The sequence below is a fragment of the Delphinapterus leucas genome, chromosome 19, assembly GCF_059928025.1.
Source record: "Delphinapterus leucas isolate spDelLeu-1000000601 "Yukka" chromosome 19, BTC_Dleu_Yukka2, whole genome shotgun sequence".
Taxonomy (NCBI): Eukaryota; Metazoa; Chordata; class Mammalia; order Artiodactyla; family Monodontidae; genus Delphinapterus; species Delphinapterus leucas.
In genome coordinates, this window is record NC_143147.1 from 41,237,264 (window position 1) to 41,255,039 (window position 17,776).

The window sequence follows — 17,776 nt, forward strand, 5'->3', positions numbered from 1 at the left end:
TCATTAAATGCTGGATGCTTGTAGAGATATTCTGTTGGAATCGGTAAAAATGCAGGCAAAACCATTTAAAAACATTTAGTTATCCACGTTTTGGGGGTTGTGACCTCAGAGCTGCAAGGGCTGGATGTCCTTATAAACAAGGCTTTTAAAAGGAGATGGAGAAAAAAAAAAAGGAAATGGAGACTGAAGGACAAAGGCTTCTTATAAAGTTCACTTTAAAAAGCAATGCAGGACTTCCCTCGTGGCGCAGTGGTTAAGAATCCACCTGCCAATGCAGGGGACACAGTTTCGAGCCCTGGTCCTGGAAGATCCCACATGCCGTGGAGCAATTAAGCCCGCGAGCCGCTGAGCCTGTGAGCCACAACTACAGAAGCCCGCGCACCTAGAGCTCATGCTCTGCAACAAGGAGAAGCCAGTGCAATGAGAAGCCCGCGCACCACAGCCAAGAGTAGCCTCCACTCCCCGCAACTGGAGAAAGCCTGTGCGTAGCAATGAAGACCCAATGCAGCCAAAAATAAAATTAATTACTTAATTAATTAAAAAAAAAAGAATTGACTATCTAACCTGGTGAAGACCACTCAACTCTTCAATTCTGGGGTCAAATACCTGTCCAGGTTAAGTGAAATCTTATTTGGAGTTCCTCATTGTTAGATGTCTTATCAATCAAGATAATCGTCAATAATTGACATCTGCTGTCTCATTATCTGAGAAGTCTTTCATCTCTACCTAATTTCAACCTGATATTTACTACATGAGAATTCTCCTCTTGGCCAGGGTCCTTTTTCAGACTTTCCAAGTTCTTCACCTGGCTAAGGACACTTCAGGTACCCTACATGGAAATGAGGGCTCACTTTCCAGTATCTGTATCTGACATAGAGAAGGAACATAACTCTGTGCAGCATGTAACTTCATGAAATCTTCTTGGAGATTAAAGTTTTTCTTCTCTGAATCTCATTCATTTCTGTAGCTTGTATACCTCACGTACACATGAGGAGTAGTCACCAGGCAGTTATATAGAAGGAACTGCCGGCTCTCTGTACTTCATGAAACCTGTTTGGGAAGTAAAGCTGAATTAACATCAATTGTATCTCCCAGGGGTACAATGCTCTGTACAATGTGTCCTGCCTATAATTTGCTTGGAGAAAGTTGTTATCAGAAGTTGTGTCTTGCTCAGAGAAGCCATGATGCTCTACATCTCTCAGGCTACTTCTTTACTCCCTGGCCACAGGCTTGACCCGGAGTTCTAATCCTAAAGAAATGTTCATTCCCTAAATACCCCAGTCACATCTTCTTTCTTTTTCTTCCTGAAGGTCGTCATAGTTGTCTATTCAAAAGAGCACAGAGTTTAAAAACAACCCTCCCTACTGTGTTTTTTTCTGTAACAATTATCATCATCCAGCGTAATGTTATTTGTTCCCAGGATTTATTGTATGTTTCCTCTCACTAAAATGCACGCTCCCGGAGTTCCCTGGTGGTCCAGTGGTTAAGATTCTGCGCTTCCAAACCAAGGGGCGTGGGTTCGATCCCTGGTCAGGGAACTAAGATCCCACATGCTGCAGGGTGCAGCCAAATAAATAAATAAATAAATAAAATGCATGCTCTCTAATGCAGGAATTTTTGTCTGTTTTATTTACTGTTGTAGTCCTAGAGCTTAGAAAAGTGCTTAACACATAGTAGGGGCTTAATAAACATCTGTTGATAAAATTAATGATGCCCAACCTATAGAACAAAGAATATATTCAAGATTAACTATATCGTGTATAGGGTTTAATGCAGTTCGTCATTTCAAATTGTGAAACGAAATTCTCAAAGTTTTACACACACACACACACACGAAACAACCCACTACTTTGGAAGAGAATGTACACATGTGGAAGGAATGAGGTGTGGAATTAGGGAATTTAGACTAGAAATACCACGGAGGAGTGAGCACTTGGGGACAGGTTAGATATAGCTATATATCACACATGCAGCTTGGACCTTGGTTGCTAGAAATAATTGCCCTGAATAATTTCTGGGAGTTTCTGCCATCCATGATCTTCTTGGCTTCACCTGTCCCTGGGACTTGGCCACTTGGCTTGCTTCCTTGCCAAAGAGGTTTTTAGGAGATACTGGCAGAGTCAGGGTTTTATAACCATGGGAATGGGGCAAGGCAGACTCCTGAGGGTGAGGAGTGGGTTGCAACAGCAGTTTCAGGAACCTGGTTCCACCTGACTGGACCCAGGCAGGCTCTAGTTTCCCCAGGGGTATCTTGGAGAAGCAGGTAACTCAGAAATGCATGGGAGATTAATTGTTTGCCCCTTTTTCCTGTCCTTCAACAGATTGTTCTGAGGCCCATACATCATCTCCAGAGAGGTCCCAGTCAACCAAGCAACCAGTTGTGTCTCTTTGAGAAGCTAGGGCCCTTTCCTCCTTACTCTTCCTTCCCTGGAATTGCACTCAACTCACCTCTCCACCCGTATCCTATGTGCAATAAAAATGAACTCGCTAAGCTTTGTCTCAGACTTTGTTTTCTAGAAAACCCAGGCTAGGCCATAAAAAAGAGGGAGGATTTGTCATAATTCAGTTTCAAAAAGATTACACTAAACCACAGACATGTCTTAGCGTTCAAGTCCTTCTCTCATGCTTATGGCAAGGAAAGTATGTTTCAACTTCAAAATAGTTAAAATATTACTATTGTCGACTTTTAAAAAATGCACAAAAAAAAGAGAAAAATGCGCAACGTGAGAGTGGCGAGTTAAGTTTTATTTGGAGCCAAATGAGGACTGCAGCCCCGGAGACAGCATTTCAGATAGCTCTGAGAAACTGCTCCAAAGAGGTAGCGGGGGAAAGTCAGTATATATGTGATTTTGGTGAAGGGGGAGTACACGCAATCGAGCACGTATTTTTTTTGTAGAGGGTTTCTGCCAGTCATGAGGAGCAGTGGTCACCATAAAGGATTCTAGTGCTTTTCTAGATATGAGGAGATATAAGAATTGGGCTCATAAAATTGGCTCCTGAAAACATCTGTCTGAAGACCTGTTCTGCCAGTTTTTCCCAGAGCACAGGGTGCCTCATTTCTGCTCTCCACCTGAGCTCCTTTCAGGGGGTGTTGAAGGTCAGCAGCTGCAGCCGCATACGATTTAATCCTTGTAGAGGTGGATGGCCAGTGCCGATGGCAAGTGCCAATTTGTAGTTGACACTACCTAGCAAAAGTCAAATAACCATAAAGTAAAAAATTGGTAGAATTTCAAATGAAGACTGAAAGACATGGAGATGAGTTATTGTAGTCAGAAAAACTTGTTTAAAATTTATTCATTCACTCAACAAAGAATATAAAGCACTAATCTAGGTGCTGGAGATACAGTAGAAAACAAGACATATGGACTCTTGTTCCCCAAGGAGCTTAAATACTACTGGAGGAGACAAATAAGAAATATTTAATATAATATTTGTCAGATGTAATGTCAGATGGTAATAAATGATATAAGGAAAAATAAAGAGCAGGGGATGGATAGAGAGTAATGAAATGCTCTTTTAGGTATCATGGTCAGGGAAGGCCTCTCTGTGAAGAAAACCTAAGCAGAGACTTTCATGAAGTCAGAGAGGGATCCATGGGAAATTCCAAGGACTAGCCACCCAGCTCTGCACGCTCATAAGCTATTTGTTAGATTAGCTTTGAACTGAGAATAAATAAACAGAGTAAGGGAAGGAGAAGTTTCTGCCTTTCCTTTTTATCTCAAAATCATCTAAGCCTGAACCTCTCCTAAATTCCTCTTGGTGGCTAGTTGTTTTTTTTAAATTAATCAACTTATTAGAAGTCGAAGATACTTCACTGCAAGATTGTTTCTAATCTTTTCTAGCCCCGTTATCGCTATTTATTTATGCATCTCATATCCATGTAAAATAGTATACACTCTGAAAGCAAAGTCTATATATTTCCAGCATTATATTTCCTGAAATACCTAGTATGGTGCCTATCATAGAGTCAGCAAATACTTATTTGTCGAATTTAAATTTTTATTACCATAAGTACTACTGGGGACAAAATCATCTGACTTCTTAAAATTCCTAAATCACAAATAAATGTTTAGTTTAGCCCCTTTGAAACTATATTTATGCATGCACTGATTAAAAAAATAAAATATGTGGTCTTGGACCAGTTTACCTAACCTCCCTAAGCCTCAGTGTACTGTAGGGCAAATACAAATAATAATTCTTATTTCACAGAACTTGTTGGTGTAAGAATTAAAAAAGGAACATAAATCATCTAGGATAGGACCAGACACATGGTAGTGTTTAATGAGTTTTTGGTAACCAAGGTATAGGGAATTTTCAAGGTTAATCTAGACCAGGTTATTTGATCATGTAAAGAATGTGCTAGTATTTTGTTAACAGCATTTGTTATTAGTTATTTCCCATAATGAAACCATGATATTCTCACAAGATTCTTTCTTTAATCAGCTTTATTGAGGTATAATTTCTATGCAATAAAATTAATCCATTTTCAGCGTATAGTCTTTGAAGAATGCATACAGTTGTATAATCACCCCCACAAACAATACATAGAATATTAACATCACTATCAAAGGTTCCTTTACACCGCCTTTGCAGGAAGTTCCATCCTTCTACCTCCAGACCTGGCAACCACTGAATTGTTTTCGGCAAAAGATACTTTTCATTTATTAAGCAAATAATTATGAAGTCTTTCTATTTGGAAGTCCTTTAGCTAGACACTTCATAGAATACAAAGATAAGTAAGACAGTGTGTGTCCTTAAATAGCTTAAAATCTAGTCTAGTTTTATGTAATTTTGCGATTACTTGTCTACAAATAATGTGGGACTGAATTTCTGTATGTATATTATTATGCCTACTAAAAAGGAATAGGAAGAACAAATATTGCAAATGATTCCCTTACTTTTTAGAACACTGAATGAGAACAGGTACCTTCATGAATGCCACTAATTATGATTTCTTTAAAAAGGCACAAATTTGTGATTGCATCATGATCCAGATAATTATTTAAAAGTAAACTGTTTTTAAAATTAAGTAACAAATGGACTTGCCTGATGGCACAGTGGTTAAGAATCCGCCTGCTACGTGTTCGAGCCCTGGTCTGGAAGATCTCACAGGCCACAGAGCGACTAAGCCCGTGTGCCACAACTATTGAGCCTGCGCTCTAGAACTTGCGAGCCACAACTACTGAAGTCCACGTGCCTAGAGCCTGTGTTCCGCAACAAGAGAAGCCCCCGCAGTGAGAAGCCCATGCACCACACCACAGAGTAGCCCCCGCTCACCGCAACTAGAGAAAGCCCTGTGCAGAGCAACGAAGACTCAACGCAGCCAAAAATAAATAAATAAATTTATTTTTTAAAATTAAATTAAATTAAGCAACAAACATATCAGAAAAAAGTGTAGAAATCGTAAGTGTGCAGCTTGATCTTTCCAGGTTATTTAATGTCAACCTAGACCAACTCTCTGACCAATACAGTAAAAAGGCAACATCCTAAAGCCTTTTGGTTTAGGTAGAATAATTACATCGTTGAAAAAAAGAAAGAGATAAGAGAATAATGTTCTGCAAAGGCTCACAAAGGATTGTGGGATGGCACAATGAATGGAGAAAATGGATGGCACATTAAAATTCATGAGGAAATGCCAGTTAAATTCCATGAATAACAAAGTGATTACTGTGCAGGATCGGGTTTTTCTTTCATCACTACAGAAAGACACAAAATCATTATTGTGATCTGCCATGTGGTTTTCCTTTGTTATTCGTTGCTGGGACTGCCCTATTAAATGTTTCGTGTTACCCAGGGGAACAGTCACAGTGGTGAGGAACGGTGGTCGCAGTGCACGTGGCTTTCTATGGTTCTAATTGTAAGTGCATTTAGACCAGAGGAAAGGAACAAATTAAAAAGAAGGGCAGAACGGCTGGGTGGGCATTTTCTTATGATTACAAAGAACCGAGTCTATCCTTAACCTTACTGCCCCTTGCTTCCCGCTTTACACCTGCCAATTCCAGAACAGGCAAAGCTGGTATTTGCATTTGGAGCCTCCTTGGCCAATACAATGGGGACTACAGGTAATGTCAAAAGTGGTAATACATGCAGATTGAGGAGAAGTATTAACATCAGGAGAAAAAACAATCTGGAAAAATAATCCTTTGAAGATGTGTGTAGAGGGGTCAAAATTTTATCCACAATATCGTTTCAATATGCACAGAAAATGCTGTTCTTTATTTTCTTTGATGGACCTAATTTTCCCAGCATACTGGGAGGAAAAAACCCCCAAACTTTAAGCTTGTCAATTCAAAATAACTTTTTTTTCTAGTTTAAATAATAGTCACTTTTGAATAATACGTTTTCTCTTGGGTAGGTGCAAAAATCTTCCACATTTCTTTCCCCTTACCCTTGTTTCTCTTCAAAATAGTGTCTAGATGTATAGAAGGATTTGTGACCTAGCGGTGGCAAGGAGAGGAGAGGCCTCAGATGTCTGTGCGGTCTCAGGATGCAAGTTTGTCCCTGTGGCAGAACAGCAACTCTGTTGACTGGTGGCCATTGAAGGCCCCTTTGAGATGTCTCACCTGACCTTTGGGCAGTGTGCTGGTATCATCACTGGGTCTGTGTTTTGCCATTTGCTCTATACACTGCATGCAGCCTCTTAGTTGCACTAGACTCATCCTCATTTCTGTGCTTTCTCACCGGGATCCTCTGCAAGTCACACAGGAGCCAGGACCAGTGCTTCAAGCTGATCCATCCACCGACTTCTGTCACTGCTGTACAATCACCGTACTGGCTTTTGCACTGAGTCAAATAGAAGCAGGGCATGAGCCCTTTTATTTTCAGCTTTCTCCTCACTCTGTCTAACATATGCTCCTTCTCTAGAAGGTTGCCCTGGAGAAAGGCACTCAAGACACAGGGGACTAACTCCTCTTTCCCTTTCAGGGCCACCATTCACCTTCCACTCTCTCTCTCTCTCTCTCTGAACAGGCTTTCTCTGTATCCTCCTGCTTCACTAGAAGGAGGTGGGCACTGGATGGTTCCACCTTAATGGCAGACAGGAGTGATCCTAATAGGGTAAGTTGTCTTCCCCTGCAAGACAATTGGGAACTGGGGGTTTACAAAATATTTATTTTTCCCAAATATTGTTCCAATTTCTTTTTGAAGGAGCATGGCAAATGCTCCTTAATTATATATGCCATAGTGTTCAAAAATTATGACCACCTAGGAGAGACAAAAGAAATTTGTGATTTCATATTTTAGGCTGCTCATTATTTAGGCCTTTTATGAAAACAGAATTTCAAAAAATTTCTATTTGAACCTTGAGATAGGTTACTTTAAAGAAGAGTGCATTCCAGTTCTTATTTGGAGGACTTTAATCCCATTTCTTTTTTGTTTGGCCCTTTCCTCTCTTCTCTGTCTTCTCCAACATCAAAGATTCATATAACTCTCCCAATGACAAAAGACCCACAATTGCCTTGAACCTATGGATGGTCAGAAAAACAAAAACATGGAAGCACCAAAGTTCCCATAGGAAGTGTATACCTTTTACTTGCTTCTATTTCTTTCCTTCCTTTGAAAACTACTGAACCTTTGTGAGAAGAGTGTTTTGGGTGCATCATAATATGTGCAGAAATACAGCATTGGATCTCAAGGATCTTCTACCTTCAACTTCTCTGCAGTAGAGGGTCAAAGAGATAACCGGGAAGACATGTGACATGGTACATTGTCTCTCCTATGAGCTATGTTCACAACTGATGTGGAAAAGACAACTTTGCTGTCTCCTTCAATGTCTTCATAACCAGTAAGATGCTTATAAATATTTAATTATTGATTTGCACAAATAGGCTTATTTATTGAGATATTTCTGAAATGTTTTGAGAGTTTTTAATGTAGCGTTAATATGTCAGATATATAGAAAAGTATAGAAAATAACATGATAAACATTTCTGTACTGAAGAGCAAGTCTTTTTTGTTTGTTTTGTTTTGTTTTTAGGCTGCACTAAGCAGCATGTGGGATCTTAGTTCCCCCACCAGGGATCGAAATCGTACCCCCTGCAGTGGAAGAGCAGAGTCCTAACCACTGCACCACCAGGGAAGTCTCTTAACAGCAAATCTTAACATGTTGCCATATTTGTTTCAGATTCTTTTGAAAGAAATAAAAATTAAAAATACAGTTGAAGCAACCATCCCATCATCTCGTTCCCTTTCCCACTTACCACAGGCAACCAGTGTCCAGAAGTTAGTATGTATCCCATACTTTTTTGTAATTTTACTACATAGATATGTGTCCATAAGCAATGTTATTATTTTTTGTGTTTAAAATTTTATTTAAATGTTATCATGCTGTAAGTACACTTTTGCAACTTTACTAATATAGTAGAGTCTATTTCTACTTTCTTATTTTTTGTTTTCTATTTATCATGCTTTTATTTCTCTTCCTTTTCTATACTTTCCTGCCTTCTATTACATTACTGAGTTATCTTTTTCCCCACTTTTGCTGGCTTGAACATTACACCTTAAAAAATATTAACCTTGATTTATTGTGGGAATAAAAAGGATTTTCTCTGGTAAACAGGTGGGGTTTCAGATTTACTTACATAAACATTTATGTGATACATAAAAAGTATCTGAAAACAAACTATGCTATTTTCTTATAGGCTTACACATTTTGAAATCTATCTTTTCTTCACTGTAATTATATATAAGCTTTAAACTTTTTTTTGTTTTATTTATTTTTCCTTGGATTCTTTCTCTTTTGGTGAGAAGTTCATGGTTGTCAAGTATATTTTCTTCATAGTAGTAAAACTAACAAGAACTTAACTTTGCTTATGTTTTACATTTATATAGCAATATACACTTCTTTCTTTTTATTCATTCAGTGTTTACCCTTAAATTTATAACATGCACACTCAACCAAGCCTAAGATATCGTCAGCCTCTTTCAAACAATATAAAATCTTAGAAGCTTCAACCCTCCCATCATTCTTTTTATTTTTAAAATTTATTTATTTTATTATTTATTTTTGGCCGCCTTGGGTCTTTGTTGCTGGGTGCAGGCTTTCTCTAGTTGCCGCAAATGAGGGCTACTCTCTGTTGCAGAGCTCGGGCTTCTCATTGCGGTGACTTCTCTTGTGGAGCACGGGCTCTAGGCTTGTGGGCTTCAGTAGTTGTGGCATGCTGGCTCAGTAGTTGTGGCTCGTGGCTCTAGAACACAGGCTCAGTAGCTGTGGAGCACGGGCTTAGTTGCTCCACCCCATGTGGGATCTTCCTGGACCAGGGTTCGAACCAGTGTCCCCTGAATTGGCAGGTGGATTCTTAGCCACTGCACCACCAGGGAAACCCCATTTATGTTATTATAGTAATTTGGTTTCACCTTTTCAAATACCCTCTCAACTTAGAAATAAGTGTCAATATTGCTTTTTAACACTCAATATTAATTTAGATTTACCAATATTTTTTACTAACTATTATGTCCACAATTAGTACTTTTAGCCAATGTTTTTTCCTGGTTTCATTGTCCTTCATCTTGAAGTATATACTTGAGCATATTTTAAGCAACAATTTATTATTATTAAACTATTTTAGTATTTGTCTGAAAATAACTTCAGTCTCACTTTGAAATGATACTTTGAGTATAGACTTCTTGATTATTTTCCCTTAACAATGTGGTAATACCTGTCATTCTATTGTCTTTCCTCTATTTTTATTGATGAGAAATCTGCTGATAATGTATTATTTTTCCCTTGTAGGAAATGTTTTTTATCTTGTTACTTTTAAGATTTTCTCTCCTTCTGTTGTGTTCTATGTTTCACTTTGTTTAGGTATATATCATTTTTATTTTTTCCTGTTTGTGGCTCAGTGATTATCTACTCAAATATTGCTTCTTTCCTATTTTGTTTATTCTATCACTCTGGAATTCCTTTTCAATATATATTGGGTCTTCTCAATTCTAGTCTCCATATCTCTTAATTTCTTTTTCATATTTTCCATCTCTTCATAGTTATGTGCTGCATTCTGAGTGATTTCCTAAGCTCTGTCTTCTACTTTATGATTTTCTCTTGACTTGTTTAAACTGTCCATGGACTTTTAAATTTCAATGAATATATTTTTAATTTTTTTTTTTTTTTTTTTTTTAGTACGCGGGCCTCTCACTGTTGTGACCTCTCCCATTGTGGAGCACAGGCTCCGGACGCGCAGGCTCAGCGGCCATGGCTCACGGGCCCAGCCGCTCCGCGGCATGTGGGATCTTCCCAGACCGGGGCACGAACCCGTGTCCCCTGCATCGGCAGGCGGACTCTCAACCACTGTGCCACCAGGGAAGCCCTATTTTTAATTTTTTAATGTTTAATTTTATTATTTTTATAAACCTTCCAATTTGTTTTTGTAATGTTCTCTTGTTTCATTATTGATCTATTAAAAAAATCTTTTTAATAATTTAAAACATTTTAAAAGTTTTAATAAAAATAAAGTTAGTGACACATTCAATAAGGAGGCCACAAACAGTTGGCAGAAAGAGCAATGGCCTGAGATTTGGAAAGCTGTACCTTGGACTTTGCACTGCCTCTCTCTAGCTTTATGACCATGGGCAAGTCACTGGAGATATTAAGTTCCCTGTTTCCTCCTCTCTAAAAGGGAGGCTAGCGCTCTCTACAGTTTAAAAGTCCATAATTCTAGGTAGTGCAGAGATAGATAGTGTCATAGGAAAATACCTCAAAATTCTGACACTACTAAATGAAATGAAATGAGAGACAGAAAAACCGAGACACAAACTGCTCTTTTTATTGATTAATTGATTGATTCAGTTTTTTCCTTTTTTCATTTATTTAGATTTCACATATAAGGGATAGCATACAGTATTTGTCATTCTCTGTCTGACTTATTTCATTCAGCCTAATGTCTCAAGGTCCATCCATGCTTTCAACCACTTTTTAAATTCAAGTATAGCTGATTTACAATGTTGTCTTAATTACTGGTGTACAGCAAAGTGACTCAGTTATAATATATATACATTCTTTTTCATATTCTTTTCCATTACGGTTTATCACAGGATATTGAATATAGTTCCCTGTGCTATACAGTAGGATCTTGTTGTTTATCCAAACTGCTTTTTAAAAATAGGGTGTAATTGGGCTTCCCTGGTGGCGCAGTGGTTGAGAGTCCACCTGCCAATGCAGGGGACGCGGGTTCGTGCTCCAGCCCGGGAGGATCCGCGGAGCAGCTGGGCCCGTGAGCCATGGCCGCTGAGCCTGTGCGTCCGGAGCCTGTGCTCCACAGCGGGAGAGGCCACAGCAGTGAGAGGCCCGTGTACACCAACCCCCCCCCCCAAAAAAAAAAACTTTAGAAGAAAACACATGCGAAAATCTTTCTGACCTTGGATTAGGCAAAGATTTCTTAGGTACCACACCAAAAACACAGTCAAAAGAAAAAACACTGATAAATTGGACTTCATCAAAATTAAAAACTTCTCTTTGAGAGACACAATTAAGAAAACTAAAAGGCAAGCCACAGACTAGGTCAAAATGTTTGCAAAGCACATATCTGATAAAGGACTTGAATCCAGAATCCATAAGGAATTCTCAAAACTTAATAAAAAATAAGTAACCTCTCCCTCCCACATACAAGTGGGCAAAAAATTTGAACAGACATTTCACCAAAGATATGCAGACTACAAATAAATACATAAAATATGTTCAAAATCATTGTCATAGGGATATGCAAAGTAAAACCACAATGACATACCACTACTACCTATTATTAGAATGAGTAAAACAAACAAACAGACAAACAAACTGAAAATATCAAGTCCTAGCAAGAATGCAGAGCAGCTGGAATTCTCACACATGGTTGGTAGAAGCACAAAAGAGACCAGCCACTTTGGAAAAAGGGTTTGGCAGTTTCTTGTAAACATACATTTATCATTCGACCCAGCGATTCCACTCCTAGGTATTTACTCAAGAGAAATGAAAACATATGGTCACTCAAAAACCTGTATGTGAATGTTTATAGTGACTTTGTACATAATCACCAAGAACTAGAAACAACATAAATGTCCCTGAATTAATGAATTGATAAATTGTGATACATCCATACAGCAGAATACTACTCAGCAATAAAAAGGATTACATTTTGAATACACACTACAACTGTATTCGACTACAGCTGAATCCCAAAGTAATTATGCTGAATGAAAGAAGCTAGATGAGAAAAGAGTACATACTGTACGATTCCATTCATTTTGGAAGAGGCAAAACTAAAGAGACAGAAAACCAATTAGTGGTTGCCAGGGCCTAGAGGTGAAAGAAGTGATTGACTACAAAGGAGCACAAGGTAATTTGTTAGAATAATGTAACTGTTTTATATCTTTATTATAGTGGTGGTTACATATCATATACACTTGTCAAAATTCATAAAATGTATACAACTATACACTAAAAATGATGCTTTTTACTACTTGGAAATTATGCCTCAATAAACCTTACCACACCCCCAAAGACTTATACACAGGCTCTATCATAGATTTTAATGGCCATACTTGAAAGTATAAGCTCCTTTCTTTCTCCTACGAGAAAATTGTATCATAAGAAATCAATAAGGACAACAAAAACTAAAAAATTTAAATGTAAAATACTTGCAGTACAAAATCTATGTGCTTTGAAATAAGTAATATTAAATATGTACAGTATTTACTTGCTGGTAATTTCAATCTTTTTCACTTTTCGATTTTACAAGTTAAATGTCAATGAAAGTTTTTTTTTTTTTTCCTAGAGAAATAGTACTGTTTCATTTTTCCTTCAAATAATGTTGATGCTGACGTTTCTCAAATAAACCCAGCTTGCCACCTTCAGGCAAATGAAAGATTTACAGAGACCATCACCAGTGATAGAACATCAATTTTGCAGATTTCTCAATCATCCATAATTAATAATGTTTTGGTCACCCTATTAGTGTCTTTGTGAGATTTCCTCTATCCAGAATCTTTCCCTGGCATTTACTGAAATCTTTCCAACTTTCAAAGCTCAGTTCAAATGACATTAACTCCAAAACGTCTTTCCTCATCACTCTAGCTAGTTTTTCCTCCTTTAAATATTTAGCTCCTTGACTGCTTGCAGGTAGTGATAATCTCTTACGCATATTTTTATGCCTCTTTATGGCTATTAAGAAGGGTAAATAATATAGTTGTGCATTCTAATATTTACTGAATGAACACATGAATGAATGAATAGGAAGTTAGAGTACCCATTGAGCTTTTATTTGAAAGAGTTCTTATTTTACTGATAGAATAATGGGAATGCCACACATTCATGCACGATTATATGCATATGTGTAAAGCACCAATTTTCATTGATAATGACTAAAAGTGTCTCAATTTTTATTAACCTCTCAATTAAATAATATTATTGATGAATGATTAATGACTGCTTGGTAAGTGGCCTTGTGATACTTACTCAAATCTTAATATCTGGACACCAAAAAAAAAAAAGAGAAGAAAGTAGGATGATGTTGTTTTTTACTTTTGAACTGAAAGGTGGGTACTTCTCTAAGTTCTATGGTATGGCCATCTAAATATTTTCCTCCAAATGCCTAAATTGCTAACATCCTACATGCATGTTAATAGAATATGTAACTAGCATGGGGTCCACTACCTCACTCATAGGAAAATTCCCTATTGTTTCTGTCTAACTCTGGTTAGGGAGTGAGATTCTTCATGCTTCCATTCCTTCCAGAACATACAAGCTCCCCTCTCTCTTTCCAGGTTTACATGTATCCAGGACTGCTAAGTGGCTAACTAGTCACAGTTTTGGTTTTTTATTTATTTTTAAAAGGAGGAATGGTCCACACTTCAGATGGCTTATCTTCTTGAATGCCTGCCACTAGAACTTTCTAACGAAAGATTCTCTTTCTCTTGCCTACTTTGAGGGCTCCTTATTCCTTCGATCAGTTCTTCCTTTCTCATTACATTCTCCCTACTCTCTGCCCTCTCTAAGCTCAGTCTTATCTGTCTGAGAGAGGCAATAACCAGTTCTTCAAGCATGCCCAGGTGGCTCTGATCTTGGCATTTAGGTTAGCAGTGTCATTGGATCTTTGTTTCTGCTCTGGTGAGGGCTGGGGCAGAAGAAAAGTCTTTAGTTTACAAGTAAGACAGAAATAAAGGAGGGAAATAGGGAGGAACAATCAGATTCATATTTTGGGATACAAATCTGTCACAAATGAAGGTTCATTATAACTACTTTGACTAAAAGTTTGTTCTCTCTCTTCCAGACCTGCATTCATTCTCAAAATGTGAACTTGCTTTTTCTCCCTCATCAGTACCTCTGTGTTTCAAGTCTCCTAAACACACCTTCTAATTATACCCCAATGATACCATTGACCATGAATCATCACACATACACTGTAGCAGCAGCACCTTTTTCTGGCTATTCTCTTCTCTCCTTTTATTTACCTTAGTTGATTCTAACCATACATCTCCAAATGCATTAAATACCTTAAGTACCTTTTCAGTTTGCCCTCTATTTCTCTTCCCACCCACTTACAGTCTGGCTCCTATCTACTTCTCTTTACGAGACAACTATCGTTTTAGTCAAGTTCATGGATTAAAAAAAAAATCCATGAACTTTGACACTATTGCTCACTCTCTTGACTTCCAGTTATGATTAGCTTTCTACATGCTGCCATTTGTCTGGTGTTTTTGACTTTCTGTATTTCATTGTATGAATATCTTTGATAATTTTCCTTTCTACCCCAGTTAAACTATAACAGTGGTTCTATACTCTCCTTTCTTTCTTCAAGAGGATTTAAAATTCTATTCCATTTTTAAAATCTAATACTGAGCCTCTTTCCTGTCTTCTGGATGCTCTGAAGTAGATTGCTTAGATTCAAGAACATTTTGAAAGACTGCTTATGAAGCAATAGCAGCAGGGTGCAAGTCATACTTTTCACACTTCTTTGAATATCATTTCCTTCAGGTTTTTTTTAAAATTAATTAATTAATTTTTGGCTGTGTTGGGTCTTCGTTGCTGCACGCGGGCTTTCTCTAGTTGCAGTGAGCGGGGGCTACTTTTTGTTGCGGTGAGCCAGTTTCTCATTGTGGTGGCTTCTCTTGTTGCGGAGCATGGGCCCTGGGCACACGGGCTCAGTTTCTCCGCGGCATGTGGGATCTTCCCGGACCAGGGCTACGAACCGGTGTCCCCTGCATTAGCAGTCAGATTCTTAACCGCTGCGCCACCAGGGAAGTCCTCCTTCAGCTTTTTCTTTTTCTACCCAAAGGTAAAAGGAAATAGATTCAATGTTGTTGAGAACACTGACTTTTCTTCTCAGATTAAACCCACGTATTTTCTAGTTTAATTCTATATTTGTATCTTGTCTGCCATTGCAATTTGTAAACTTACTGAGCAGGAAATAGTTGTTGTTCTTTCAATTTAGAATAGCCCTAAGCACATGGTTATTAATGGTGACATGTTTTAAACGTCCTTCGTTTTAAAATCAACAATGTTAAACATCATTTGAGTTTTTCACTTTTACTTTTCTTTATTCTTGGCTTGCAGGTTTTATTCTGGATACTCTCACTATGTGGTTCTCATATGAGAATGGAGTCATTCTATAATAGTTGATTTACAAACATTGGAAGAAAATGTATTAGCCACCGAGATTTAGATAATTCCATCTCCCATTACAGTACAGTGGTATTAGTGTGACTTTGAAATCTAGTCATATTACCTCTGTTTTGAGGCAAATATGTGAGCTTTGATTCCCATATATGAAAATTAGTGATAATAACCTACTTGTATGGGTTTTTGTGAAGAATAAGTGAAAAAATTTATATTACATGCTTGACTGCTAAGTGTTTAATAAATGGTAACTGTCATTGGTCTGAAATTATTCTGCTCATTTTCTTAAAAGTGACTACCATGCCCTGTGCTCACCAATACCTTGCCTATACTACAAATGTATTTTTGCTTTTTTTGTGGTTTTTCTGAGTTGTGATATTTTGAATTCTAACAGAATGCAGGATGTTGGGGAATTCCTTTAATGGATGAGAGAAATCTGGGATGTTCTCCTATTATATCATTTATTCCTGTAGCTCCCAGGTTTGGAGATATAAAGTTATTAGAAAGTTGCTCTCACTCACTTGCATTTTAGGAGACGTTAATCAGTCCCATTTAAAAGGAGTTGGTATTCATATATTTTAAATAAGCACAGAAAAATCTTGGGGTCCAATGACATCTTTTGAAGCCTGGTTGGATAGGAGAATAGTGAACTTCAGTTAAAGTGACAACTTGAGCTGTCTTTTTTGGCAGTAAGTGTTGGTTAATTCTAACAGCAGGAATGATTGAAAAGTCCAAGAAACAATCTTCTTGCATGGATTTTGTTACAATTGACACTACTTACAAAATTGTAAGGTTCTATAACAGAAAGACCTGCTTCCCAAAGTACCTTTTCTGAAAATTCACCCCACCCCGATTGTTGTATATCTGTTTAATTTTTCAGTTCTTGTGGTTTCCAAGGAATGCACAACCATTAAATGTGAGCTTAACTCCTCTGGAGGTCAATCATTCATTCATCCATCAGCAAATTCAAAAAATATTGACGGTCCAGTTTGAATCACTTTGCTGTGCTCCATGTACCATGATTTTCTAAAGTTGTTGCCCTTGCGTCTAGTTGGGGGAAAGGGGAAGAAAATAAACATGGAAATAAATTAAAATGCAGGGTCCTATGAAGGAACTGGACAGCGTGGGGGACCTAAGTTTTGGACACTACGGAAACAGAAGTTCAGCTCTGCAACTCATGAGCTGTGTGCCTTGAACAGGTCATTTCAGGATGAGCAAGGTGAGAACGTCGGGGAACGCCGAACTCTAGGATGGTTCCAGCTCCTGGCAAAGGGTCACATCACGGTAGGTGTGTGAAGGTAGGATAGGCTTGCAGTGACCACTGAGAAAAAAAAGGTGTCGCCTGGCCCTTTTGCGCACAAGAGGAGAAACAGGAGGGGTCCCTTCGGTACTTCTGGGCTGGCTTCGCCGGCGGAGCCCCAGCGCACGTCGGCGTTTGGCGGGAAACACTCGAGCGTGGGCCCTCTGCTCGCGGCCGGGTCGCAACTGTTGGGCAGCTCTCCGGCTGCCTCGCGCCACGTCATCGAACAGCTCCTCCTCCCCTCGCTCGAGTCGCACGCGCGGAAGTAAACACCTTGACGTCATCAGGGCGCGTCTTCGCCTTTCCCCTCCCATCTTCCCAGAACGGTGGACGTGCTCACCTCCGCTCTGGGCCAGGTCTATGTCCCGGTTTCCCGCCGTCGCGGGCAGGGCGCCAAGGCGGCAGGAGGAAGGTGAGCGATCAAGAGACCTCCAAGAAGAGCGGCCTTCGGCAGTTCCCATCGCGGATAGAGGTGCGGTCCGCGGGACAGTACGGAGGCCAGCGGGAGTTATGGCATGGGGGTTCTGGGGGGGGATAAAAGTCCGCCTTAGGCAGGCAGAGAAGAGTAGGGGGGGAGGCCGCAGCGTTCTTGTCGCTCTCCAAGCCGGAGGGGAACTTTGCATCCAGTGAGGACTTTGGTCTAGAGGGGGGCGGTCCCAGACCCAAGTTGGGTGAAAACCCTGCTGGGGGACAAAAAAGTGAACCCCAACGCCGAAACGCGTTCTGCTCTTAAATGGGCTCATAAAGCCTTTGTTCTCTACCCATCCATTCCCGCCTCCCCCCCTCCGCCCCTTCGTCGGGCCGCCAGCCTGCCTTTGGGTACGGTATGAGGGAGCCAGTTTCCAGGAGCCAGTTTCCATGGTTACCCACCACTTGGCCTTCTGGGATAT

The 17,776-nt window shown here is 39.2% G+C and overlaps 1 protein-coding gene across 4 annotated transcripts in view; it reads left to right on the forward strand.

The window, feature by feature from the left end:
* Positions 1-17,179: 17,179 nt before the first annotated feature.
* The window catches only part of DHX40 (DEAH-box helicase 40), a 52,868-nt gene continuing 52,271 nt past the window's right edge, over positions 17,180-17,776 (forward strand). For 2 of the 4 annotated variants that reach the window (XM_022552585.2, XM_022552588.2), the window contains exon 1: positions 17,180-17,358. In XM_022552585.2, the coding sequence (XP_022408293.1) occupies positions 17,247-17,358 (112 nt within the window). In that variant the 5' untranslated portion in view covers positions 17,180-17,246. The remainder of the gene's footprint in view (positions 17,359-17,776) is intronic. The other 2 variants (XM_022552587.3, XM_022552586.2) reach the window with 2 other exon arrangements.